Consider the following 27,310-nt stretch of genomic DNA (forward strand, 5'->3'; position numbering starts at 1 on the left):
GTCTTGTTAAGGTAAACTTTCAAAGGATCGCGTTACCATCCGAGATTAAGAAAAGAAAAGACATCCACATATGGAAATTTCCTACAGAAAATCTGGCCTTTACAAGGGAATCCAGAATAATCCTAGCTTAATAACAAAGATTACAATCTTCATACTGTATATTATAAGCATTATAACAAGCATTCCCAAGGAAGCATCCCTTAGATCCGTGATGGTGAATCTATGGCATGCGTGCCGGAAGTGGCATGCAGAGCCATCTCTCCAGGCACACAAGCTGTCGCCCGTTGCTCTTCCTGGTTCCAGTGCGCTGGCCAGCTGGTCTTCACGCATGTGGGAGAGCCGAAAACCGCATGTGAGTGCTGGAAAGATGATCATCTGGTTTCTGGTGCGCACATGTGCAACGCCCAGCTGGTCTTCGCGCTCCAGAAACGAGAAGATCATCGGAAATTGGAAGATCTTCTTCCCAGCGCATGCATGCACACCGGGAGGCTGCTCTTCTGCTTTCCGGTATGCGCTTGTGCATTGGCCAACTGGTCTTCGCATGCGCATGTGCACTGGAAACTGGAAGATTTAGCAAAAAGGTTCACCAACACTGCCTTAGATGATTTCTTTCCCTTTCTCCACAGGTTTTCCTTTGAATAGGGGAAACAATTGGGAATGAAAGCAACATTTCCCTCCCTGAAAATTTCAAATTTTTATAGACAATACTTTATCCCAACCCACCTCCAAGGTCCCTTCCAACTCTGTTATTCCATTCCATTCTTACTTCACACACATGTGTCAACATGCTATCGCCATGTTGCCTTTGTCAAACATGCCCTGAGTGTGGCATTGTCCTCCCCCAGAATATCCAAAGCTTGGCCACTCAATGTTCCCTTCTCCAGCAAGGGAAGGCCCTCTCCGTTGGACAAAATAATAATGATAAAATAGGAGTGGGTGTGAAAAGTGGCCACCTTCCATTTTTTAATGTAACAAATCTAAGGCATGGATTTGGCACCAACAGAAAGCCCTCGAGACTCGATTTGCTACTTGAAAATCCATGCTTGTTCCTCCCATCATGCCCTGCTTGCTGGGGGTGATAGGTGCTGTAGTTCCATTCTTTGTGTCCCCCCCTCCTGTTCAGCACTAATGAAAAGAAGGACTAGGGGGTGACATGATAGCAGCGTTCCGATATTTCAGGAGCTTCCACAAAGAAGAGGGGGTGAAGCTACTCTCCAAAGCACCTGAGGGCAAGAGAAGAAGCAATGGGTGGAAGCTAATCAAGGAGAGAAGCAACTTAGAACTGAGGAGAAATTTCCTGACAGTTAGAACAATCAATCAATGGAACAACTTGCCTCCAGAAGTTGTGAATGCTCCAACACTAGAGGTTTTTAAGAAGATGTTGGACAACCATTTGATTGAAGTGGTGTAGGGCTTCCTGCCTGGGCAGGAGGTTGGACTAGAAGACCTTCAAGGTCCCTTCCAACTCTATTATTCTAAAACTTCTCCGTGTCCCCCTTCCCATCTTTTTAACTGGCCCATTCACCTAAAAGGTCCCACATATTCTAGAATAAAACCATCTTCGTTAAAACAGACACACAATCCAGTTTTCATCTGTTGGAGGAAAAAAATGTATTTGATTACTGGCAGAAAATTACAGACTTTCTGCTGTTAGTAAGTATTAAAGGATAAAGTAACTGGACTTATTTCTTTTCAGGCTTTCCAAGAAAGTGCATATAACAGTCCCAAGAGATTTTTGTTTTGTTTTGTTTTCCTGTCGTACCCAATACAAAATAAACAACACTGCAGTTAATTCCCTTAGTCAAGACGTTGATCTCGCTGAGTAGATATGTACATTTTGTTTTAATGACCTTGATATTTCTCACCGTATGTACAAGAGCATCTTAAGTTGTCCATGGAAGGAGTGGTTTGAGATAATCTTAGCAGCACAAAAGTCCAGTACTTTTTTTTTTTTAATAATATACCTACAAGGCAGAGGGTTTCGAACTAGCAAAACAACACTGTGGGGTTTTCGCTAATCATCTCGTGCTTGTTTACTGTACAGAAACAAACGGACATCTAAGACGACTCCAGTAAAAAAGCACAATACCAAAATAATAATAATAATAATAATAATAATAATAGAGGACCATTTCTAAAGGGGACAAAAGATATCTACCTAATCATAATCGTAGCCAATTTAATTCGTCGTCGAGTAAAAAAAGAAAATTTCCAACCAAACCAACGAAAAACAAATCGAGCCCACGGCGAAGGAATAGGCGTCCTTCGATATTTTTTAACGTGGTCCTTTTTTCAATCCAGGGCGCAGAGCTGGTTGTGCAATTAAAGCAACTTCTTCGCCAAGAAGCGTTTCTGTCCGGATTGAAGGGCACACACAGGTACGTACGTTTGTTTGTTTACACGCGCGGGAGGAGTGAAGTGTGGCGGAAAGGGGTGGGAGGCACAACCGCACGAACCACCAAAATGTTTAGGCTAAAACTGGAAGGAGAGAAATAAATTAAAAAGCCAGGACGAGGGGCCGCCTGGCCAAAAACAGACTTGTGTTGCCATAAATGTTACAGCACTCTAGTCAATTAGTATTTACTTCAACTTACAGAACTTAACGCTTGCATATCCCTGCAAAGCCAAGAACAAACAAACAAACAAACAAACAAAAAAGTTATTATCACTAATAAATAAACTGTTTTTTTTTTTTTTAGAACTCTAGATGTCGAACGGGTACAAAAAGGATGTGTCTTTAATGTTTCTGTGCCGTGGATTTGCCAAAACAAACGAAAACAAACAGGGGGGGGAGAAACACCCCGCAACACAACCCCCTCCCCAACCCACTTTCAATTGCCACAAACTGCACAAAAGTATCCGCAACCTTTTTGTCCTAACTCGTTACAATCTCTTTGCTGTCCTCCACAAAGCGGGTGAGCCGAAAGCTGGTCCCATTTTCGCTGCCTGCCATCCTCTCCAGGCCAGCGAGAGGCGCGTTAGGTTCCGAATCCTGGAATTTCTCCAGGCTGCCGGTCAAACCGCTAAGTGGGGAGCTGCTGCCATTGCCCAGGCTCCCGGGAACAGGGGCGATCCCCCCATTCTGGATGACTGAGATCTCATTGGTCTTCATGGCCAAACCGTTGGAGAGGGCCGCGGCGTATTGGTTCCAGAAGCTGGAAGCGTCACCATTTCCCGACCTCGCGGCCAAATCTTTTGGAAACATGTCTTGAAATTTGACGGGGTTGCCTCCGAGGAAAGTCATGGGCCCGTCCACGGAGAGCCGTCTGCCTCGCCTGGCGGGAGTGCTGTTCCACATATGCGTTCCCATGTGCACCTGAAAGAGACACAGGTTAGCAGCGGCTGTGAGGTAGGGTCAAGATACTCTTAAATACGGTAGCCTCTCTCTTGAGTTTTGTGGTCTAAGCCTCAGGGTCTCCAAATTTGGCAATTTGGGAACTTCAACGCTCAGAATTCCTTAGCCAGCATGGGATTCTGGGAGTTGAAGTCTGTTGGCTGAGGAATTCTGGGAATTGATTTCTATAAGTCTTAAAGTTGACAAGTGTGGAGACCCATGGTCTTAAGCTAAACACAACACAGAACATAGAATCACTCCTGCTCATTGAAGGACCCTCATACCATCCCGGTGCAAAAGGTTGTCCAGTCTATTTTTGAAAGCCTGCAGTGATGGAGTCCCACAACTCCCAGGAGGCAACCTATTCCATTGATTAATTGTTCTCAGTGTCAGGAATTAGTTCCATGTGGGATGTCTCTTTAACAAGCTTCCACCCATTACTCCTTGTCCTGCCCTGAGGTGCTTTAGAGACTAAGTCAATCCTCTTTGACAGTCTCTCAAGGACTGGAAGATAGCTATCCTGTCATCCTCAAGTCTTCACTTCAATGAACCAGACATATCTCTCTCCCTCAACCATTCACCATATGGTTTAGCCTCCAACATGGGGGAGTTATTCCTCCAGATGTTCAGGATTTGTAACTCAAAGTGTTCTTCACTATTGGCTGTCCTACAGCATCTGGGAGGAGGGCAATTGAGCAACATCTGGACAACCACCTCTGGTCTAAGCTGGGAATAAAGAACATTACCTATCAACATCACTTCACAGTGAGAACAATTAATCTGTGGAACAACTAGAATAGAATAAAATAAAATAACAGAGTTGGAAGGGACCTTGGAGGTTTCTAGTCCAACCCCCTGCCTAGGGAGGAAACCCTACACACTTCAATCAAATCGTTGTCCAACATCTTCTTAGAAACTTCCAGTGTTGGAGCATTCACAACTTCTGGAGGCAAGTTGTTACCCTGATTCATTGTTCTGTCAGGAAATTTCTCCTCAGTTCTAAGTTGTGAATGCTCCAACACTAGTAGTTTTCAAGAAGAGTTTTGACAATCATTTGTCTGAAATGGAGCAGGGGGTTGGACTAGAAGACTTCCAAGGTCCCTTCAAACTCTGCTATACAGTCCTGTCCTATCCTGTCCTGTCCTATTCTAATGCTATTCTAATGCTATTCTAATGCTATTCTAATGCTATTCTAATTCTATTCATCAACAATTAGAGTTTGAAGAAACTCTAGTTCAAAGCAACAGGACAGCAGGATTCTTATCTGTACCATTGGCCCAGTGAGTCTCTTATCATCACAACATCTTCTTTTCCTATCCCAAATAGATCTAAGTGGATCTTAAGATACATACCACAGAATGACTTTGCTTAAAAACAACAGCAACAACCAAGTTTAGGATTTGGCCCATGACTGAGCAGGACTCAAGTAAATTTCAAAAGGTATTACTACCTTGAGTTAGTTTCATGTGGAAGAAAAAATGTCCTGAGATGACCTTGAAGGGTCATAAATGAGCCCAGAATCCAATTTAGAAGAAGGTCAAGATTTCACAGATTGAAATACAGGTAGTCCTCGACTTACGGCCACAAAGGAGCCCCAAATGCCTGTCGTTAAGTGAGACATTTGTTAGATGAGTTATGCCGCATTGTTTGACCTTGCTTCCCCATTAAATTTACTTGTCAGAAGGACACAAAAAGAGGACCACATGATCACAGCAACGGTCATAAATATGAACCAGTTGTCCAGCGTCCGAAATTTCGCATGGTCGTTGAAACAAACTGTTGTAAGTCGAGGACTAACTGTATGTCTCTATTTGCTGCTCATCTCACATACATGAAGGCCAGTGGTCCCCAAATATTCAAAGTGAAAGTCATAACAGTTTTTAAACGACCCTGACAATGGTACGTTTTAATTTCATATTTTTTTGCAACCATTTCTGCAGGAATGCTCAGCTAAGCAATGGGATGGACAGGAGAACAAAACTCCATTTAAAAGTGGTTTTACCAACTTTTCAAATTAGAGGCAGTGATAAAATCTAGAAGAGTCGTTAAAAACTTTGCCCCAGCCAGATACAAACAGTAAATAAGAACAAGAAAGAAGTAATTTCTCATTTGGTAGAAGCTGCATTTCACAGGGACCTCTATATTTTGAATTTCTGTCTTGGGAAGCACAATTTGGGTCTAAATGGACATGCCTCTCTCACTGTTTAACACCCAGGCAAGCTCGGAATTGTGAAAAATAATTTTTAAAATAGGGATGAAAGGTGTAAGGAAGGAGTTACAAAGGAAGTCACCATCAGGAAAAAAATATATGCAGAAGGATCAAAAGAAAAGAATGAAGAGAAAACCAATTAAACCCTGGTCCATCAACAATTACAAATATATTAATCCTCCTCCCATAACTTTTCCAAAAAACCCAAAACAAACCCATGTCATTTCTGTATTATATTGTCACAAGGACAGCATGCGCATGATGCGTTCACGTATAACACACATACAAACACATGTGAAAGTAGTTTTTATTTACGTCCAGTCACTTAAATGACTGTTAGAAGAAGTTCTGATGGACCCAGGGGGCAACAGGGGGTGCTTATGACTCCATATTTGAGGTTCCAGTGGTCCAAAATTCCCTTTCCACACTCCTGTGACACCCCAGCCCCCTTCAAATGTTCACCAACTGGGATGTATTTATGGCTGCTTCAGTCTCATAATGATATTTTGGGACAGTTTTGCCTAACACCAGTATTTACTTCCAGCTTGCAGCCCCCCCCCAAAAAAAAAAAATACCAGTAGTAAACCAGAGGTTCACTTAACGACTGTGGATTCACTTAACAGTTGCTACAAAAAAAAGGTTTCAAAATTGTTACTGAATTATTTTGAATTGTTATTTCAAAACTCACAGGTTTTGACGTGATGAGCAAAATGGTTGTAACTCAAACATTAGCTGTAAATTCTTTAATCTATTTATACTTAAGAAAAGAACTTGTCCCTCTGTTTAAAACTATGGAGCAAAACTATTCTCCAAATCACCTGAGGGCAGGACAAGAAGCAATGGGTGGAAACTAATCAAGGAGAGAAGCAACTTCGAACTGAGGATAAATTTCCTGACAGTTAGAACAATTAATCGGTGGAACAGAAGTTGCCTCCAGAAGTTGTGAATGCCCCAACACTGGAAGTCTTTAGGAAGATGTTGGATAGCCATTTGTCTGGAACGGTATAGGGTTTCCTGCCTAGGCAGGGGGTTGGACTAGAAGACCTCCAAGGTCCCTTCCAACTCTGCTATTGTATTGTATTGTTTTCTTAAACATTATACACTTAAAATTGGCTGCAATTTTATCACTGGATAAAAAGAAAAAAGCATGGAAGGAATACATCCACCAGAATGGGCCATCAGGGCTCCACTTGGGACTATGCTTTCAGAATGCATGGATACAGCCATTCACAAGTCATACACAAACCCTACTGGTTATACAGGCCGTCCTCGACTTACGACCACAACTGAGCCCCAAATTTCTGTTGCTAAGCGAGAGAAGTCACTTTTTCAATGCTGTTGTAACTTTGAATGGTCACTAAACAGAACATTGTAAGTCAAGGACTGCCTGTACAGAAGTCCTATTTATCATGCAAAAATCACCAAGAGAAATCAATAGCCCAGATCCCATACACCGTTCATGTGATGGTGGCCCAGTGAACATATTATGCTGAGGGAATGGGGATTTTACAGTATCCTTCCCCTGGAGTGGAATGGAAATGGAGATTTTACAGTATCCTTCCCCTGGAGTGGAGAGGGAATGGGGATTTTGCAGTATCCTTCCCCAGGAGTGGAGAGGGAATGGAGATTTTACAGTATCCTTCCCCCTGGAGTGGGGAGGGAATGGGGATTTTGCAGTATCCTTCCCCTGGAGTGGAGAGGGAATGGGGATTTTGCAGTATCCTTCCCCAGGAGTGGAGAGGGAATGGGGATTTTGCAGTATCCTTCCCCAGGAGTGGAGAGGGAATGGAGATTTTACAGTATCCTTCCCCTGGAGTGGAGAGGGAATGGAGATTTTACAGTATCCTTCTCCAGGAGTGGAGAGGGAATGGGGATTTTGCAGTATCCTTCCCCTGGAGTGGAGAGGGAATGGAGATTTTACAGTATCCTTCCCCTGGAGTGGAGAGGGAATGGGGATTTTGCAGTATACTTCCCCTGGAGTGGAAAGGGAATGGGGATTTTGCAGTATCCTTCCATTGGAGTGGAATGAAGATTTTACAGTATCCTTCCCATGGAGTGGAGAGGGAATGGAGATTTTACAGTATCCTTCCCCTGCCACGCCCACCAAGCCACGCCCACAGAACTGGTAGTAAAAAAACATTGAATCCCATCCCTGGGCTAGATCCACCCAAGAAGGGAAACCAAATACCAAATCAACCCCATTATGGCTTGTTGCAAAATGTGAATCCCGTTGGGACGATGCAACACAAGTGGGCAGCTAAAGGGGGGGGGAAACAGAGTGTTGTAAGATGGAGGGAGGAAGGGAGAGTACCTTAAGGTTGCCCTTGGTGGTGAAAGCTCTTCCACAAATTGTGCAGGCGAAAGGCTTCTCTCCTGTGTGGGTCCTTTCGTGGATTTGCAAAGCACTGGAAGACGAGAAGGTCTTCCCACACGCGTTGCAGAAGTGCTGCTTGGGCGTCCTCCGAGGCAGAGTTGGAAGTAAGACTGGGGATGTCGCCGAAGGGAGCAAAGGTCCTGAAGGAAGCAAGCTGGGCAGTGTCTCTTTGTGGTCCTGAGGAGGCCCGTGTACAAAACCGTTGACCTCGGCCTTTATGAGCGACGAGAGAGAGTTTGCAGGTATGACAGAGGAGGAGGAGGAGGAAGAGTTCTGAGCTGGGCCAAGATTGGAGTTGGGTTCAAAGAGCTGTGATGGTAGATCTCGCATCTGATGTGTCAACATGTGCTGCTTCAAATTACCCTTTGTGGAAAAGCCACGATTGCAGACTGTGCAAATAAACGGTCTCTCTTTGGTATGACTTCTGTAGTGAATGTCCAAGGCACTCTGACAAGCAAACGTTTTGCCACAAATGTCGCACGCCGTGTTCTTAAGTTTGCCTCTGTCGCGGAAAGGAAACAACATGCCCAGCGGCTCTTCCTTCACCATTTTTTCTGGGTTGCCCGAGGTCAGGTCCAAAGCACCGCCGTTGGCAAAGGCGACAGGCCAACCGTTGGCAAAGTCGTTCGGTAAAGTCCGTAGCGGTTTGTCGTCGATGCCCGGTGATTTGTAGAAATCCGTTGTGCTGTTGGATGGGGATAAGGCCTGCATGGAAGAGGTAGACTCCGAAATGGCAGGACTTCCAGCACTTTGACTTTCCATATCACCCCCAATCGAGGAAGAATCGTTTGTCATAATGTCCCCTTCGACCGATCCATTTTCCACAGATTTCAAACTCGCTTGTAGCTGTTCAGCCAGCCCTGCGTTGATCATCTTCATCTGGTTTTCTAAAGCAGCAATACTTGATATCTCTGGTGGCAATGGGGAGGATGATAAGCTATCTTGAGAGGCATCGGCAGACTTAGGGGTGTCTGGTATGCTACTATCGGGACAGTCTTCCATGTTCTCATCGGAGAAGGTATCCAGGTCATCAAAGGTCTTCTCATCAAATGAGCCCGTATCAGATTCCATGGACTCGGGATAGTTCTCCGTCACTGGTGTGTTAGGGATCTGGCCTCCCATGTGCATCCTGATGTGCTGCTGCAACACAACTGCGTTGGTGAACTTTTTCTGGCAGATGGGGCAGGAATGTTGCACCCTCAAGGGCGGCATGGCACGGTGGACGCTATAGTGGGTCTTTAGATTGCCCTTCGTAGTGAAGGCCCGGCCACAGATCTTGCACTTGAAGGGCCTTTCGCCAGTGTGCGTGCGGTAGTGCATTTTCAGAGCACTCTGGCAGCTGAGCACTCGGTGGCATATGAGACACTCGTTTGGATCGCTTGCCTTTTTGTCGATGTTTTCTACAAGTTGCTGTAGCTTTGAGGTCTCCGAGGCTGGCGTTCCATCCAGCAGCCCTCCAAATGGAAACTTAGCCTTAAACTGCTCAGACATGAGAGGCATCAGTGGACTGGTAAAAGCAACCACGTTGCTGGAATCCGATTCTGCTCCTGGGGAGGTGACAGAGTGGTTCAGACTAGAAGAAATGCTGGGCATGCTTTCTTCTGGTTTGTCGCCGGAGGGCAGCAAAGCGCCCATTTCCCCTTCCACCAGAGGCCCGTTAGAGTTCTTCCCTGCGGGGTCGATGGAGCCAGAGTCGCTTTTGACAGAAGATGGAGGACTAGATGAAGGGTGGCTGATAGGAATGGGCTGAGGCTCCTCCGTTTTGATGAACGGTGTCAAGGTTGGGATTGTGGGCGGGAGCGGCAGGCCGACAGATGGGGTCAAAGTAGATAACACTGGCTTGTTGTCCAACCAACTGGTGACCGGTTTTTCTGGTGGTATGGACATCCCATACGGGATCCCCGTACTGGTGGGGATGTTGTCTAAATGCTCGGGCACCGGATATGGGTTCATTTGTATATGAGGGTATTTTTCTTTATGCCGTTGGAAGTGGACTTTTAAATTCCCCTTGGTGGAAAACCGGTTCCCACAGATGTTGCACTTGAAGGGCCTCTCCCCAGTGTGAGAACGCAAATGGATCTGCAAGGCACTGTCGCTCCCGAAAACCTTCGCGCAGAACCTGCACTTATGCTTGAAGAAGGCTTCGTCCGAGTTGCTTTTCGTTTCAAAAGCGGCTAGATTGGGCGGCTTGTTTTTCCTCTGCTGGGCCAAAGCAGACAATGGGCTTAAGTCCTCTGCGGTTGTTCCGAGATTGGATAAAGGATTGGGGAACACAGAGTTATTACTAGAAGTGGGCTGAGGTAGAAGAGGATTTGATACAGGGCTTAATAAACTGCTTATTGCAAAAACTGGCGATGATGACACAGTCCCTGCCGGGTTGCCAAGTGGTGGACCACCAGTGTTCGTAGTGACTTTGTCGGAAGATGACGTCGTGATCGCTGCGGTAGCTAGGCTAATACTCGGAGATAAGCCGCTACTGGATGGAATCGTAGTGTTGCCAGAATTGCTCTGAGGTAGCTGTAGAGGAGACAGGAGTTTCAGACCACCAATGCTGGCAGACTGGCTGGCAAGGCTTTGTGCCAATCCGGCTGCGGCAGCCAGCTGTTGGGATAAATGGGAACTTAATGTCGACAAGGGGTTGGCAGATGCTCGTACTGTACTCTGCGATGGGTTCGGCAACGTTGTTGGCACGTCTGCATTCTGGGATGCCAGCAGTAATATTTGGTGGCGGATTTGTTCAATCAGTTGCAGCTGATGGATCTGTTGCTGCTGCAAAGCCAAGAGTTGCTCCATGAGGGCAGGGACGGCCAACTTGTGGGTTGTGGTGCCATTGCAGCGCGCTTCCTGAGAGAACTGGGCCACCGCTACTTTCGTGCTCTGAAGGTTCTCGATGATGACGTTGCTGTTGATCACGGAGAAATTGCCCAGCATGGTCAGATCTCCCAGTTGAGGTAGAGAGGTTGTAAGAGCTGAGGTTCCCTTGGTGGAGCAGTTACTGCTTGCAATAGTACTGTTGACGGTCTGGGAAGTACTGCTAGTGCTTTTGCTAATGCTGGAAGAAGAAGGCTCTGTATCCATGGTTTCTTCCTTGTCAAGTTTGTCGTCTCGCTCAGGAACGTTGCTGCCTTCGACTTGACCCGCGTTGTTATCTGTGTTGTTCTTCCGTTCATCGGGATTATCTTTCGGAGGGCTAGGAGGGAAGGCTTCCGAAGGAGATACAGAGTTTTCATTCACAATTAAAACCAGTTGATTTTTAGTACAGATCTTCTTGTGTTGTAGCAGGTCCGTCAGTTCAAAGAACTCGGCACAACATCTGCCACAGACATGGGCATCCTTTGTCTTGGGGGTCCGATTGGGTTGACCCTTCTGTGTGTCTCCTATAGACCCAAGGCAAGGGCGGGGAAAAAAAGAGAAAAAAAGAGAGAGAGAGAAAAGAAGCAAAATTAACAATTGCACAGAAACATAAATAGGTTACAAGGGTAAAAGAAGGCAACCAGAGGGGACATGGGGTTTATCTCATTCCTCAAGAGTTATCCCTTTGGAAAAATCCCTTTGGTTCTCCTTTTTGAGAAAAATAATATTGGAAAACTCAACCATCTCAACTCAACTCATCGGAGTCTGAAGTTCCCTTCAAGCTTGTTCATCTTTGGTTGTTCAAATACCTCTTGGCCAGTCAGCCTATCGCTGAATTAATTTGTTGCTATTTAAGTCTCATGCCTTCCATTGCTGTAAAAGTTTTCCTGTTTAACAAGGGACACTTACAGAATTTTGGCGTTTTCTTTCCACGTCACTAAAGGGTGCCTTAGTCTACCAATGCCTTTTTTAAAAAAAGAAGTTCCTAGTGTGAATCTAGAGGATGGGATGGGGTGCAGCTTTCTAAGATGATCCTTAAACATTCAATTTTGTGACAAGAAAAGGAGTTCACAACAAAAATGGTGGCTTTCATAGATCTGTGCCCATGACCAGTGCTGGTCAACAAGATGCCCATGTAACATGTGATAGAAGTTGCCCCCCACATCTATTCAGCACAACAACCTATGATAAGATAATTATTATAATTTTTCTACCAAGGCACGCCTGTCTTCTTGCCCTGATTTCAAAAACATAAGCACAGAAAAATAGAACATGGAGCTTTTGAGGTCTTTTAACCAGGAATTAAGACACAATTTGAATACAACTACGAATACATTACAATTCCATCTATATTTGCACATACCATCCCAGTTCTGCAGGAATAGAGATTTTAAATCTTTCGAGCAGTTCCTGGGTGGAAAATTTACCGTGTCACAATTTGGAGAAATGCGAAATCTAAAGGATTGTGTTCCAATGCTCAAGTTGGACATCAGATATCAGTTTTCGCTGTGACAAATGCAACATAAACCCCTTAAGCTACTCTACATGAAATGATAGGCAGAAAAAGGGGACATTTCAGGAATCTGATGAAATCAGATTAAGATATTTATGTACCATATCTCAAATTTTCATCTAGAAAATCATCTTCTTCCCTTAAGCCACGCCTAGCCTTTGGATGACATGACTTGCTAAATGTTGGCAAGAAAATCTGTAGACCTTACAGTTTCCATTTCTTTTTTTTTAAAGACATCTTAGTGGCCCAGGACAAAATCAAGTTTGGACCACCAGCTGCACACAAGGTGGTGTCACATATAACGTCACAAACATTGTCCATGGCTGAGTTTTAAGACTGTACAATTAGATCTTTAAACCGATATTCGTGTTCAAGAATATGGGTCCTTCAGATAATCCACAGTGATGTAAAATAGCATGAATTGAAGACATGGGGCATAATCAAAACTCCACAGCAAGAAACGGATTGTTCTGTCTGTTTTATTCTGGTTTATCATCTAGCAATCCGTCAAATGGAAAACCAACCATCTGTTGACTCATTTGACTATCTAGTTTTCTTTCAACCTTGTTCATCTTCGGCTGCTTCAAAAATCTCTTGGGCAATCGCCTTATCGCTGAAACTAATCTGTGGTCCTTCAAAGCCTCCATCAGTTATGGACAAAAGTCAACAGGTTGGGATGGGGAACTGAAGAGGAGAAAAAGAGCACATGTCACCAGAGCCTCAGGTTGGCCACAACAACAAGACAACCTTCTGAGCTCTTCAGGAACACACAAGCTAACTGTTTGTTTTCGGGCAAACCTCTTGTTTTCCATTTGTTCCTTCTGTTATTTCTAGGGGCTTTATGGAAGAGAGGGACAGAGAGACTCAAAAGAATAATATCTGTCTCTTCACAATCAAGCGTTTGTTGCTTAATCTTTCCCATGACACTTAGCTGAAGACAGCAGTGTTCTTTGAATTTTATTGCTGCTCCGCAAAGCCCCAAAACAGACTTCTATGCAATGCAATTTTCTTTTCTGATAAACACATTTGGCCTGGCTCCACAGGTGGCTAAACATTTGGTTAGCTCTAAGCCTTTACGAAAAGGCCTTTCCCCAAACAAGCCCTTCTGAACTTCTAAGGACTACAGTGCGACCTCCTGAAAAAACGGCATCGTTTGCAAAACCAGTCCCTTCCTAATCGATAAGATTCGCTTCCAATGCCATTTTCTTTTCTTCTTTTTTTTTTTTTTAAAAAACATGCTCCTTCCAACCTCACCTAGACCGTGGTAAAAATTGCAGGGTAGCCCCACTGAAAATAGACACCAGTGGCCAGCTCCATAAAGACCCTGTCCCTTTACCACCACGCAGATTAGATTAGATGATAACCTCTCTATGAAAAACAGCATTAAAAATATTACGTTTCTGTTTAAGAGAAGAAAGGGGGGGGGAGCAAAGAGCAGCAGATGGGTTTAAAAGAAAGGGAGAAGATGAGCAGCGTAAGAGAAAATGTTGCCCTACCAATAAGAAATCAATTTGGATGGTTTAGGTTGATAACGCCAAGCAATCTTCTTACTTGTCTGTGACCCTATCAAAACTCCTTTGCTTTTTAGCTCTTTAAGCAATAGCTCCGAACTGTTCATTAGAGGGTGGAGGGAAATTCCTTTCATTTGAGGTTTGTTATCAACCAGTGGCTGCTTTTTTTTTCCTTATCGCCAAGATCCATTTGTAAATTAAACGTTATCCCCCCCTCCTCCAAAAAGAAAAAAAAGAAAGAAAGGAAAATTCTTCCTCTGCCTTCAAACTCCCTGATCTTATTCAAAGGAAGGATGGTCCCCTATTGTTCTCTCAGCATGAGGACAAAATATTCTCTTGTACCGATTGCGTGTGGTCAACTTAGAAAGATAGGGAAGAGGGGGGGGGGAAGCCCATTTAATTCAAGGATTACCTCCCTCTCCTGTTCTCCCGCGACACTAAAATCAGATAATAGGTAGTTTCCATGACTTCCAAATTAAATCTTCGAAGAGAGGGGCGGGTGGGGGGAGAAACATTAAAAAGTTCTGAGGATGGCGAAGACAAAAAAAGGGAGAGAATATACAATTTCCCCTTTTTTTCTTTTACAAGTTAAAACCAATCCAAGTTCAAAACAGTCCTTGGGCTTATCAAAAAGAAAGAAAAGAAAAGAAAAGAAAATGGCATCGATTCTGTTTCCTTTTAAACGCCATATAGTTTGTGACATGGGTGCCAGACGGACACTTTTGTTTTAAGTTACCCTGTCTCCGGAGTTTGAAAACAGGACAAAAAGAAAAAGTTGTGTATTGAAGTTAGTAACTAGGAGTCTATTTAACGTAGGAAGATTTGATCATTTGGTCTCTTAGCAGACGTACGTGATTAGAATTTTAGGATTTTGGCAAGAGGACGTAAAATATTAAACACAACAATTTGAATATATTGTTGTGCTCATTTTACTGCCGAACCCAATGTAGACCTGTGTGTATATGTGAGTGAGGATGCACACAACCCAACCCACACTCAATTTAAAGCGCTGTATTTTGACAACTAATCTTAAATGCTGCATCCTCTTTAGATGCTTGTTTCAAAAAAAAAGCAGAGGAGTCCATTCTGAATACTGTCAGGTGAAAAAACATTTTTCTTTTCTCTTCTCCCATTTCCATATCTCATGGTTGAGGCTTCCCTCTATTTTTTTCCAGCCAATTATGAAGGAACAAAAGCCATTCTGTTTATTCACACATTTTGAACAAAATGCATTAAAACTATTATGTCAGCATGTTCTATTAAGCTCGGCATTCAGTCGAAAAATACTTTTTCAACCAGATCACATTTATCAAAACATAAAGCCCACTTTAAAACATGGTTTTGCTTGGTCAGCTGTGCTTAGACAAATAATGACAGATTCAGAAACTAAATAACTAGTGAGGGAAATCAGAAAAAGCAACTGATGAATTATACGCAGAACAATGGATTCGCTTCCAATCTATACCACGTCTATGCTAAAATATATATATATCAAAACGTGCCTTAAATCCTCCTCTTCACCTTTATAATGCTGCCTTCTCTGCCTAGTTTGCAAAAATGTTTTTTTCTATATTTTCACCTACCAACTTTTTTCTCTCTTTTACTAGAAAGCAAGTAAAAAGGTTCAAATATCAAACCGAGAATGCGTGCAGCTTTTCTAGAATTGTCCATACTTTCTTTAATAATCAAGAAGTATGACCCACAGGCTAACATTAGGCATATTCACATACCCATTTCATTTATTTTGGAAAAGGGAATGCTGTTGCTTTTATTTAGGAAAAGATAAGTGTATATCTTTTCTAAAAACAAACAAAGTTTTATTCCCCCCCCCTTTAATTCCTGCAAAAATTTCTCCCCAAGAGAATACCTGAAAGGACTTCGTTTTCCCCCAAATTAAATCTCATACACTTTTTATTTCCCAATGTTCAAAATAAAAATATTTTTTTAAAAAAGATTCAAAGATATTTCTTAATAACATCCAACCACATTCTAGGTTTGATAGAAACCAGGAAGCATTCTCACCAGCTTCAACCCTTGTTCAAAAACAACTTTTAAAGTTTACAGATGCTTCTTGGGTGAAATTTGCATAGAAGGCAGTTTAGGGCCTTGGGAATGGTGTAATGCATTATAGCTTAAAGTAACTCTCTCTCTCTCCTCCCCCTGCCTTTTTTTTTAAAAAAAAAAAAGCCTCCTGGGGGGGATCTTTTTTTTAAATCTTAGCAACTGGAGACATAGTTATCTCAAACAATGGAACCTTGTCACCTGACAAGTGAGATTTCCATCTTCTCCTGTCTCTTTTGATAGAAAAGTTTAAATGAATTTCCATCCAGACATTTGGAACAGAAAAGGCAGCGATCTGTCCAACCCCAAACAAAATAATAAGAAAGGTACGACTACAACAATCATGTTTTCTCTCCCTCTCTCTCTCCCTCTCTCTCTCTCTTTAAAAAAACAAAACAAAACCCTGCAAATTATCCAAGGAACTTTATGCTGGCAAAGGCCTCTATTCCCCAAATAAGCTGCAGGATTTTTCCAATCTGTTGGTCTCTCTTAAAAATGGCGAGAATTCTGCTGCCAACTCAAAAAAAAAAAAAAAAAAAAAACCAACTATTTTGGTATTGCTCTCCCTTGGAAACGAGGGGTTCTGCATGACTTTGGAGACATAGGCCCCGACCACAGAAACGCAAATATAAAATTATCTTGCACCATTTCGGAAAAGGAATAATAAACGCCCCCATCAAGGTGTCTTGAGGCAGGTCTTTAAAAGTTACCAAGCTTCCTGAATAACAGCTTTTGAAGTTCATTCCTCCACATTACTAGAATAGATTTTATATATATATATATATATATATATATATATATATATATATATATATATATATATATATATATATATATATATATATATATATATATATATATATATATATATATATATATATATATATATATATATATATATATATATATATATATATATATATATATATATATATATATATATATATATATATATATATATATATATATATATATATATATATATATATATATATATATATATATATATATATATATATATATATATATATATATATATATATATATATATATATATATATATATATATATATATATATATATATATATATATATATATATATATATATATATATATTCACCGAGAGAGAAAAAACAGAGTTAGGGTTTAGGCCAGGCACCCCTTCTTCTCTAATGTACACAAACACACACAAAACACACCCCTTCGAACCAAACCTTCACAATCCGCACTTGCACTTCTCTGTTTGACATGAAATCAGATTTCAATATGGTCTAAGATATTGTGAAGGGGACTTAGTTTCGATATGCTCCTGTCATTGTTTGTAATAAAAACTGGGACATGAGTTGGGGCATGGATTTTATACATACATACATACATACATACATACATACATACATACAGACAGACAGACAGACAGACAGACAGACACACACACACACACACACACACACATATCCATGCCCCACCTCCTGTATGTGTGCGTATACTGTGTTTCCCCGAAAATAAGACAGGGTTTTATTTTATTTTCACCCCCAAAATAAGCACTTGGACTTATTTTTGGGGAGGTCTTATTATTTTTGAGGTGCAGGAGGCGGTGAGCGTGGTCACCTCATGGCTGCTGCGGTGTTGCAATATTTTCAGGGAGGGCTTATTTTAGTGCATGCGCTCAAAAGTCGTATTGGCCTTATTATCCGGGGAGATCTTATTTTCAGGGAAATGGGGTACATACATACATACATACAAACACACATACACACATACATATCCATGCCCCAAGTCATGTGTGTGTGTGTGTGTGTGTGTGTGTGTATGTGTGTGTGTTTATGTATGTATGTGTGTGTGTGTGTGTGTGTGTGTGTATATATATATATATATATATATATATATATATATATGTATGTATGTATGTATATATATTATATATAATATTATATATATATTATATAATATTATACATATTATATATAATCTATATAATATTATATATGTATTCTTTTTTAAACTCTCTCAGAAAAAGTTCCACTGGAGATTGAATAGGCTAAGACTATGGCCCATTAACAAAAGTAATAACAAATGCATTTCGTTTGCAAAACGAAGTAACAGGCCAGCCCAGCGATTTGTTTTCTAAAAAAAAAAAAAAAAGCCCGAGAAAGAATGGATCCATTCTTCAGAAGGAAGGGGAGAAAAATGAACACTAGGTGGTGGGGTTCACTTGCAACAGTTTTTCTCTCTCTCCACCCCCCCCCCCTTCAAACTCGAGAAGAGTTTCACCATGGCAGGCCCCAAAATAAATTGGGGGTGGGTGAGCCAAGGGCCGGTAAGATAGACCTAATATCTCAACTTCAGCTCCGTAAACATTGGCGAAGGGGCAAGAAACCGGATCCTGCTCATCTGTTGGTGGCGGAAAGGTGCAAACAAACAAAAAAAAACCCCACCCCACCCCACCATGGAGCGGCTACAATTGCCTGTCAATCTTCTCTTTGGGGGTCCGATATCCAGAGGCGTAACAAGGGAATAAGAGTTAGTCAAAGAAGCGGAGCTGATAAGGCCGAAGCTAAAATCAACTACCTACTTCCTGCTAAGTGACTGGGAAAAGTCTATTTGGAGGTCACCAGCTGAGAGATTGAAGCACACATTGTGATCTGAACTTTGTCACCTTTGGCTGGGAAGGAAGCTGACAAAGGTTAAAACATCTGAACTCTTCACTTCTCCCGAGCTCCAGTTGGTCCGGTTTGCCTTGGCAAGTTTCCCCCCACTTTCTCTCAACCCAGCCCAGTTCCAGAATCCAAGTGGTGGTTTTTACCAAAGCTTCCACAGCTTAGAATAATAAGGCAAAAAAAAAATAAAGCCAAACTTGACCAATCCCTCCAGATTGGTTTTCTTGACCGGCACTTTTTCCCTTGTTTTCTTTCTTTCTTTCTTTCTTTCTTTCTTTCTTTCTTTCTTTCTTTCTTTCTTTCTTTCTTTCTTTCTTTCTTTCTTTCTCTCTCTCTCTCTCTCTCTCTCTCTCTCTCTCTCTCTGTTTCTCTCTCTCTCTCGCTCCCTTTTTCATTCCCACCATCCCCCCCCCAATTCCCATTTGCTTCTTCCTTTTCTCCTTCTTTGGTCGGTCGGATTTGTGGCTCTGATAAAACAGCAACGTTTTATTTTTCTACACGTACAGGACACTTTTTTTTACCCTTTTTTGAAGGAACTTATCAAACAAAACAGCCAGAAGTGTAAATATGGTGGAAGGGGTGGGGGTGTGTGGAGGAACCAGGGGAGCGAAACTAGAGAAAGAGGATCTGTTTGTGAGAACTGTCCCTTTTGAGATAATCGCCCCGAAAATTAAATGAAGTTTGCAGAGGACAAACCACGGCAAACAATAAGGGATGTTTGGATGTGCTGAGAATGTCAAGTACTGTTTTTTCCCCACACAGAACTTTTTAACTGAAATGGAGACAAGTTTTCCCCCTTGAAAAATGCTCTATTTTTTTTTTAAAAAGCCAAGTTGTTTAAAAATTATTTGTTACCTCTAGGTAGAAGCACAAAGGGCCATTAAACAAGTTAATCCTGCCATATTCAAACCAAGTTGCTTTAGACGCCTCTGACTGAAGAATGGAAAATGTCAACTAATTGCAGCAACCATCTTTGGAAGAATATCTCATCATAGCAAGAACTACAACAAAGCTTTTTTAAAAAAAAATATTATAAAACCCTCACTGAATGTAGAATTGTAACTTGGGCAGGACTCGCACAGATAAAATAAGGAGGTATTAAAATATGAAATCATAACCATTTCTAATATTTTGCCTAAAGCGAGAGGGAATTCTTTACATCTCATGCTCTCCAGATATCTGTGCTTTCTCCCACGCTTGTAGAATAATTCTGCAAGGAAATGTATTTTTGTAGCAGACACTTTTAAGAAACTGTAGGAAAAAAGAAAAGCACAGCTCAAAAGGAAGCTGGAATCCCAGTAAGTTGGAGAATTGCCCTAGGAGTCTGCATTTTTGACTCATAGTAAGTTCGAATCGGGGTTTCCTCCCAGGAAAATAATTATGAAATAATAACCTTATTTTTAAAAAAAAAAAAAAAAAAGCAACGGAGCAGAATTCTGTATTGCCATTGGCAAGGTCTAACTTGTTGAATATACTTTAAAATTTCAAATGTTTGTTTCTCCTCTACCCCCAAAGGCATTACTAAATGAAAAAAAAATAGGGAGAAAAAGATCAAATCAAACTGCCAAAAACTTTCAAACATCTGATTCACAATGGAGATTGCAAATAAAACCCCAAACCATCAAATGAAGAGACCATTCTGTTTGTAATAAATAATATATTGGGTTGTGTTATTTTTTTACAACCATCAAGGTTAGCTTTTAATTACCCCCACCTAATCTCACTTTGATACTGTGACTGTAGGGTACACACAGTTTCCAAAAATGCATGTTCCTGAAAAATAGATCAAATGCGAAGGCAAATTGCCTTGACAGATGGCGTTCACCAAAGTTCGTCCACTGTATACTATTATTACAATCCTGTTAACACTATTACAATGCATCGCCTGCAGGCAACTTAGTCGAACTATGTAAGGCAGTAGTAACCTAGATGTACTGCTGGCAGTAGAGTTATTGGGAGAAGAAGAAAAGGAGGGAAACATTTCTGCAACTCATTGCTCTTTCAAGAGAGAAGGGAGGGAGGGAGAAAGATGGGAAGGAAGGATTATTTAACTGGAACAAGTCAGCAACTAAGAAAACTGAATTGTCATTTTCCTCCATATTAATGCGTTTTGATTAAAACTGATTTTTTTTCCCTCCAGCACATCACTGAACAGGAAAAGCCTGGAGAGATAAAATTACTTTTCTCTTCATAGCAACCCTGGATCCAGATATTCTAAACAGAAGCAGCAAAAAGAAAGAAAAAAAGAGAGAAAGAAAGAAAGAGAAAAAGAAAGAGGGAGAAAGGAAAGAAATAAAGAGAGAGAGAGAGAAGGAAAGAAAGTAAGAGGGAGAGAGAGAGAAAGAAAGAAAGAAAAAGAAAGAAAGAAGTCAGGATGGAAAGGGGATGCGACCAAGATCTTCCTCAAAAGAAGAGGTTTGACTTAGTTTGAAGATCACAGAATTCTTTTGTTACAAGTTCTTTTGGAGAAACCAGCCCTCCACAAAGGAGCAGGACTTCAAGTATTCTACTGAAATTTATACCTGGGCTTAGAGACAAACATAGTAGTGAACACAGAGAAGAAATCTTCTAGCCCACTTTTCAAAAAAAAAAAAAAGTGCTCAAGAATGGCTCCAAATGCTCCCAATGTCTGCCAAGGATTTGAGAAGTTGTAGAAAATAACTGGGGGAAAAATTGAAACAAGACTTGATCATTTTTTTAAAAAATAGTATTTTTTTCCCTTGAAGAAAAAAAAAACCCTGATTTTTCTCCCTTGCATCTTTGAGTGGCTGAGTTAGTTCTCAAACTTTTTCAAGCCTCTTGAACCTCCTGAAAAGAATAAAGACGGAGGGAGGGAGGGAGGGAGGGAGGGAGGGAGGGAGGGATACAGTGGAGGAGCAGTGTGTGAGAGACTTTAGGAACACACACACACACACACCCCTTATCCTTCTGGCTGGCTAGGATGCTGAAAACTTTGGGTGCGGGGGAGCTTGTTTTCCAACAATGTTTCTGTGTGTGTTAGTTTGTTTGTTTGTGAGTGCGAAATGTTAAAGGGCACTGTGGAGGACAGATGCAGAGCTTTGGGGCACAAATCTATAAATATACATATTTTCAGATAGTGGAAGGAATATTTTTCCCCTTACAAAAGAGGCCCATGTGTGTTGTGTATGTATGTTTGTATGCATATGGGTGGCTAGAGATAGATAGATAAATAGATGATAGAAAGAGAAAAATAGATAGATATAGATAGATAGATAGATAGATAGATAGAAAGATAGATAGATAGAAAGAGATAGATAGATAGATAGATAGATAGATAGATAGATAGATAGATGATAGATAGAAAGATAGATAGATAGAGAGAAAGATAGATAGATAGATAGATAGATAGATAGATAGATAGATAGATAGATAGATAGATAGAAAGAGATAGATAGATAGATAGATAGATAGATAGATAGATAGATAGATAGATAGATGATAGATAGAAAGATAGATAGACGGATAGAAAGATAGAAAGATAGATAGAGTTGTAAAGATATAGATATAAAGATACGTATATAAATAGGAAGAACTGCATCCCTCCAAATATATTAGCACAAATACTAGAAAGTTTTAAAGTCACATTTCTTTCTCCCAGTGGCCTGGGAAGAGACTTTCTTGTACACATCCCAAACAAGAGAAATTATCATTGCCACTCAGGCCTCTCTCTCTCTCTCTCTCTCTCTCTCTCTCTCTCTCTCTCTCTCTCTCTCTCTCTCCCCCCCTCTTTTCACCTCCCACCCTCAACTGCTAATCCCAGTTTAAACACAATTTAACCTTTGTATGTGTGCCTATGCAGATCCAACCCCCCTGTACCTTAAAAACTCGCATGCATTCCTAGATACACTAGAAGCGACCGCGGAAGAAAGTTTTTTTTTTTTAAAAAAATAAAATTTAAAAGAGGTCTGCAGAGAAAGGGAAAGAGAAGAAGATCCCAAGCAACACTTCCAAGCGTGCCCGGGAAATCCACCCGATTCCGCTTCTCCTCCATGCGTAGAAAAAAAAAGTGTTTCGGAAAAGCCGGGTTTTGTATTTGACCCCTCTTTTCTACCTTGAGACTTCCCAAGGAGCCGAAACAAGTTGGAGTTCGCCCCCCCCCCCGTCCCCTCCAATCTTCTTTAGATTCCCCTACCAAGTTTATTCGCAACCTTAGTCAACGACGGAGGTGGATTAGCAGAACCCACCAACAAACGGAGAAAGGCACAAACAAACAGACGGTCAACTTTGGAGCCAACGAGATCACCTCTTTTTTCCTTTTCTTTCTTTTCTTTCTCCAGAGTAAAATAATCTGGTCAGATTCTCCGAGCCGCTCGTGAAATCGGCGTGGACAGATAAAAAGAAGGAGAAGGAGAAAGAGAAAGAGAAGGAAGAGGAGAAAGAGGAGGAGGAGGAGAAGGAGAAGAAGAAGAAGAAGAAGAAGAAGAAGAAGAAGAAGAAGAAGAAGAAGAAGAAGAAGAAGAAGAAGAAGAAGAAGAAGAAGAAGAAGAAGGTGTCTCAGTTCCAGCTTCTCCTCTTTTCTGCTCTATTTATTCCCCCACCGACCCACTCAGACCCATCACTCAGAAAAAAGCCTCTTTTCACCCGTTTAGCCTCCTGCTCCGCTTCGCTCCCTTCTCACTTTCCATCCACGCGCGATTCGATGCCGACGCGCTTCGGCACCCGAGAAAAGTAAAAAAGGGGGTGGGAAGGGAAAAAAGACGATCTGCGACGGGGGATCTACGTCGCCCGACGTCCACTCCCCAACTCTCGTGGAGCAGGGGCAGGTTGCCAGCAAACCAAGCCACCTTTACTCAGCGTGCCCCCCCCCCCCACCAACCTCCTCGGTCTTCCTCGCGCAACTTTCTCCGGAGCTCAGATTCCCACGACCGCCGGGGGCCCGCGAAGCGCGTCTGGAGTCCCTTCTTTCTTTCTTTTTTCCCGCGCTGTGCCCTTCAGAACAGACTCCAAAGCCGGCCGAGGATTGCGCGCAAGTTTGGGAGAGAAAGGGAGAGAGGAGAGGGAGGAGAAGGAGAGAGAGAGAGAGAAAGGGAGAGGGAGGGAGAGAAAGAAAAAGAGAGGGGGGATGATGGCAGTGGGAAGGAGGAGAGCTGGCCGGCTGGGAAACTTTCCGACAGACGAGCGAGGATTGCGCGCAAGTTGGAGAGAGAAAGAGAGAGAGGAGAGAAGAAAGGGCGGAGAAAGGGAGGGAGAAAAAGAAAGAGAGCGAGCTTGCCGGCTAGGAAACTTTCCGGCGCCGGTGGATGCCACGCAAAGCCAGAAAAAGCCGGCAAACGGATCGCACTCACCCATCTGAACCGGGAGGGAGCCGAAAAGCCGCGCTTCGTCTTTCCCTCCTCTTTTTTTTTATAACGAAATAGATTTTACGCGCCGCAGCCGGGAGGGGGAAAAAACCCGTGGGTGTTTGCCTGCGTGTGTGTTTGTGTTTTTCCCTCCCTTTCTCCTCGCTAAAATTGAAGGGAAGGGGACTTGGGATCGCTCCGGCGCAGCCTTTGCTACCAGGGGCCGCTTCTTTTTGCGGGGAGGGGGGGAAGGAGGGAAGGCAGGCCAAGTGGGTGGTGGGTGGGAGGTAGATTTGGGAAGAAAGCTCTTTTTTTCCCCGAGAGTCAGGCCCGCATCGCTTCTGTCCCCGCAAAGAAAGAAAGAAAAATATCCTAGGGGTGGTGGTGGTGAGTTTCTAGAGGATCAGCCCCCTCCCCCCAAGCCTGGATCCTGCAGCGCCTTTTCCCTACGGGCCTCTTCCCCCCCCCTGCCCTCCCCAAGCTCGGCCGCGCGGTGGTAGGTCCGTGTGTTAGAGGGGGGAAGCAGCGTGGGGAATTGTGAGAGATCCGGCTCTCGGCTTAGCAGATCGGCAAAAGGATCCAGTCAGAGCAAGGCTGGTGGGGTGGGGGCTGGTGGGGAGAAGCAGGAGGGGGGGGCAAAGAAAGAAAGAGACAGACAGACAGAGAGTAGAGCCCAGAAACGACCCAACCTAGCCGGGAAAGGACCGCGCGTGGAGAAGGCACCAAACCTTCCCCAGTGGAAACAACTTCGTGCGGGGAGCCCTTCACTTTCTCACCCACCCAGGAGGGGGGAAAAGAGCCGTTTTATTTTCCTCCCTGTTTTGCTGTCTGCCCCCACCCCTCCCTGCCCCCCCTCCCCGGGGTCATCTTTCCATCCTTTCTCCTAAGCCCCCCCCCCCATGTAGGTAAGTTTCTTTTGCACTTTCTTTGGGCAAATTCAGATCGAATTGTTATTTGGGGAGGGGGCGGTTGAAGAGAGGGGGAGGAAAGCTTGACGCAGGCTTCTGGGAAGTAAGGCAGATCGCCCACCGGAGATCCTCGGGGAGAGGGGGACAATGTCTTGGGCAGGACCCCCCCCAGCCCATCTCCCCAAAATTTCCCCCCTAGGCAACCAGACAGGTCTCTCTCTCTCTCTCTCCCTCCCTCTCTCTCTGGCCTCCTTCCCCGAAGAGATGGACCCCCACACACACACCCCTCCCCTCCCCGATCCAAGCCCCCTCACCGTTGCGTGGAGCTTGCGAGGCCAGCTCGGGGTCGGATTGGAAATGCTGCGGCTTCGCCTGTTTCCTCCGCGACATGCTGGCTCAAACATCAGCTGGGGCCGAATAAAAAATTACGAAAAAAAAATCTTCTCAAAATTACGGAAATCCAGCTTGCCCCCCCCTTTCCCTCTCCTCCTCCTCCTCCTCCTCTTAGCTCTTCCCCTCCCTCCTCCTCCTCCTCCTCCTCCTCCAGCTAGCCCGATCCTCCGCGCACCGCGCATGTGTCCTGCGATAATTGTGATTATCAATAATGCACCGCGATTAATCATACAGGGGACGCTTTGAAAAGGCGATTGGCACCGGGCCAAGCCTCTATTCAAACCCGCTTGCCTTAATCAATTAGCCGCGGATTGGGCGGAGACCCTTGTCGCTCCCAGGCGGCCGCCCAATCAGGCGACCCAGGTCGCAGGACCATCGCCCGCCCCCTCCCTCCCGCCCGCCCCCTCCCTTCCAGAAAAGCTGTTTGGATACAGTTGTGTGTGTTTCTGGGGTTTATTTATTTATTTTTAAAACCTTCTTAGCAACTCGCCGGGCCTGTTACTATAGGAATGCGCTACAAGGGACCCCCTCCCTCCCGGTCCCCAACTTTTGGGGTCCTTGTTTGGGTGAGGGAGGGGTGAAGGGGAGAGGAAGGGGGAAAGTTGTTTTTTTCCCCCTCTCTCTCCCTCCAGTTTCTTTGCAGCTGGAGTTTTGTTTGGTTTTGTTTTGAAGTTTGTTCTAGAGCGAATCGAATGCGAAGCGCTGTTTTTTTGTTGGGGGGGTAGGATGCAAGAAGATGGGGCGAGCGCGGGTTTCGAACCGAGAGCCCCGTTTTGCAATCCCGGGCCTGGGGGAGGAGGAGGAGGAGGGGAGAGCCTGTTCATCTATCTCCCTCTTTGCTTGCCAAAGGGACTCCCGGAGACTTCAAGGACTTGGGTTCCTTAGGAAGCCGGGCTGGGTCCCAAGGTGGGATCGCGGGATCTGGCTATTGGGATGCTCCCCTGGATCCTCTCGCTGGGCGGAGTAGACGCCTTGCACCCCAGCTCTTCCACCCCTCCCAGTAGTTCTGGGGGAGGGGGGAGAAGATCTGTTCGGGGGCAGATGGAGGGAGGGGAGAGAGGGGGTCCTCCAGCGGCAAGGAGGGGGCGTGAGAGAGGGAGGAAAAGTGTGTGTGGGGCAGCTTCTGAATCTCCAAACATCGGCTGGGACTGGACTTTTGAGGGGGAGGTAAAAAAGGCCAAAAGAGCACCCACTCTTCGAAGGAGGAAAAACTCGTCCCTCTTGTCTGCCTGCCTTTCTCTCCTTCCTTCCTTCCTTCTCTCCCAGCAAGAGACCCACGTTGGGGGGTTGGGGGTCCGCGGCTGTCACTCGCAAACTTTCCCAGCTTCCCCCCCCTCCCTGCCCGTCTCTCACTTTTCGCGACCAGCCGCGACTGCCACGGCAGGCTCCACGCGCACCAACCGCCTTGCACGCGGGCTGGCCGTGCAAAGCATCTGCGCGCCGATTAGGAGCTGCCCAGGGCTGGGAGGGGGGGGGCAGTAGACCCTGGGGAGGGGGAGTTTCCCTCAACCGCCCCCCTCCCCATTTCCAGGGTTAAGCAAGCCAGACCTTGGAAATATACCCCCCTCCCCGGTTTTTTCTTTTCCCCCTCCTTCCGTCCTTCCTTCCTGCCTCTCCATCCATCCATCATGGAGCGGGGGGGGGCGCTCTCAAAATAGGAAGCCCCTCCCTCCTTCCCTTCTCTCTCCCCCCCCCCACGTCTCCTCTCCCCGGGACAATTCTTGCAAACTTTTCTTGTTCCTTTTTTTTCACTACCTTCCTCGCCCCCCGAGCGAGCCGTGGAGGGGCGGGCTTTCTCCCAGGCAGACGCGGCTCCGGTTGGCTGCGGGGGGAATCAGTCTCTCTCCGAGGAGGGTGGGTGGCGGAAACGAGCGAGCTGGTCTCCTGGGCCGAATCCCGAGGACAGGGGAGGCGGGGCCTGGGGCGTGTGGGCGGAGTCTGGAGGGAGAGGCGACAACAGCCGCGTTCAGGCGACCCTTTTCATTCGGGCCCTTGCGCGGTCCTTCGTTTTGCTCTTTTCCACTCTTTCTTTTCATTTCTTACTTTTACGCTCTTTCTGTTACTTTGCGTTTCTTTTTTTTCTTTCTCCTTCTTTCCAGACTTTTTTCTATTATCCTTCTGTCTTCTTCCTTTCCTCCCTCTCTCTCCCTTCCTTCATTCCCTCCCATCTCCTTTCTTCCTTCCCCTCTCCCTTCC

At 44.1% G+C, this 27,310-nt stretch overlaps 1 protein-coding gene across 1 annotated transcript; it reads right to left on the minus strand.

The window, feature by feature from the left end:
• Positions 1 to 1,584: 1,584 nt before the first annotated feature.
• SALL1 (spalt like transcription factor 1) lies at positions 1,585 to 25,180 on the minus strand. Its single transcript, XM_081963129.1, has 3 exons — positions 25,036 to 25,180; positions 7,855 to 11,294; positions 1,585 to 3,316 (listed from the first exon to the last, which is right to left on the minus strand). Exons 1-3 carry the CDS (start codon positions 25,109 to 25,111, stop codon positions 2,876 to 2,878), a joined length of 3,957 nt encoding a protein of 1,318 aa, XP_081819255.1. The 5' UTR covers positions 25,112 to 25,180; the 3' UTR covers positions 1,585 to 2,875.
• Positions 25,181 to 27,310: the final 2,130 nt, after the last annotated feature.

The sequence above is a fragment of the Natrix helvetica genome (genome assembly GCF_964273705.1).
Source record: "Natrix helvetica genome assembly, chromosome: 10".
Taxonomy (NCBI): Eukaryota; Metazoa; Chordata; class Lepidosauria; order Squamata; family Natricidae; genus Natrix; species Natrix helvetica.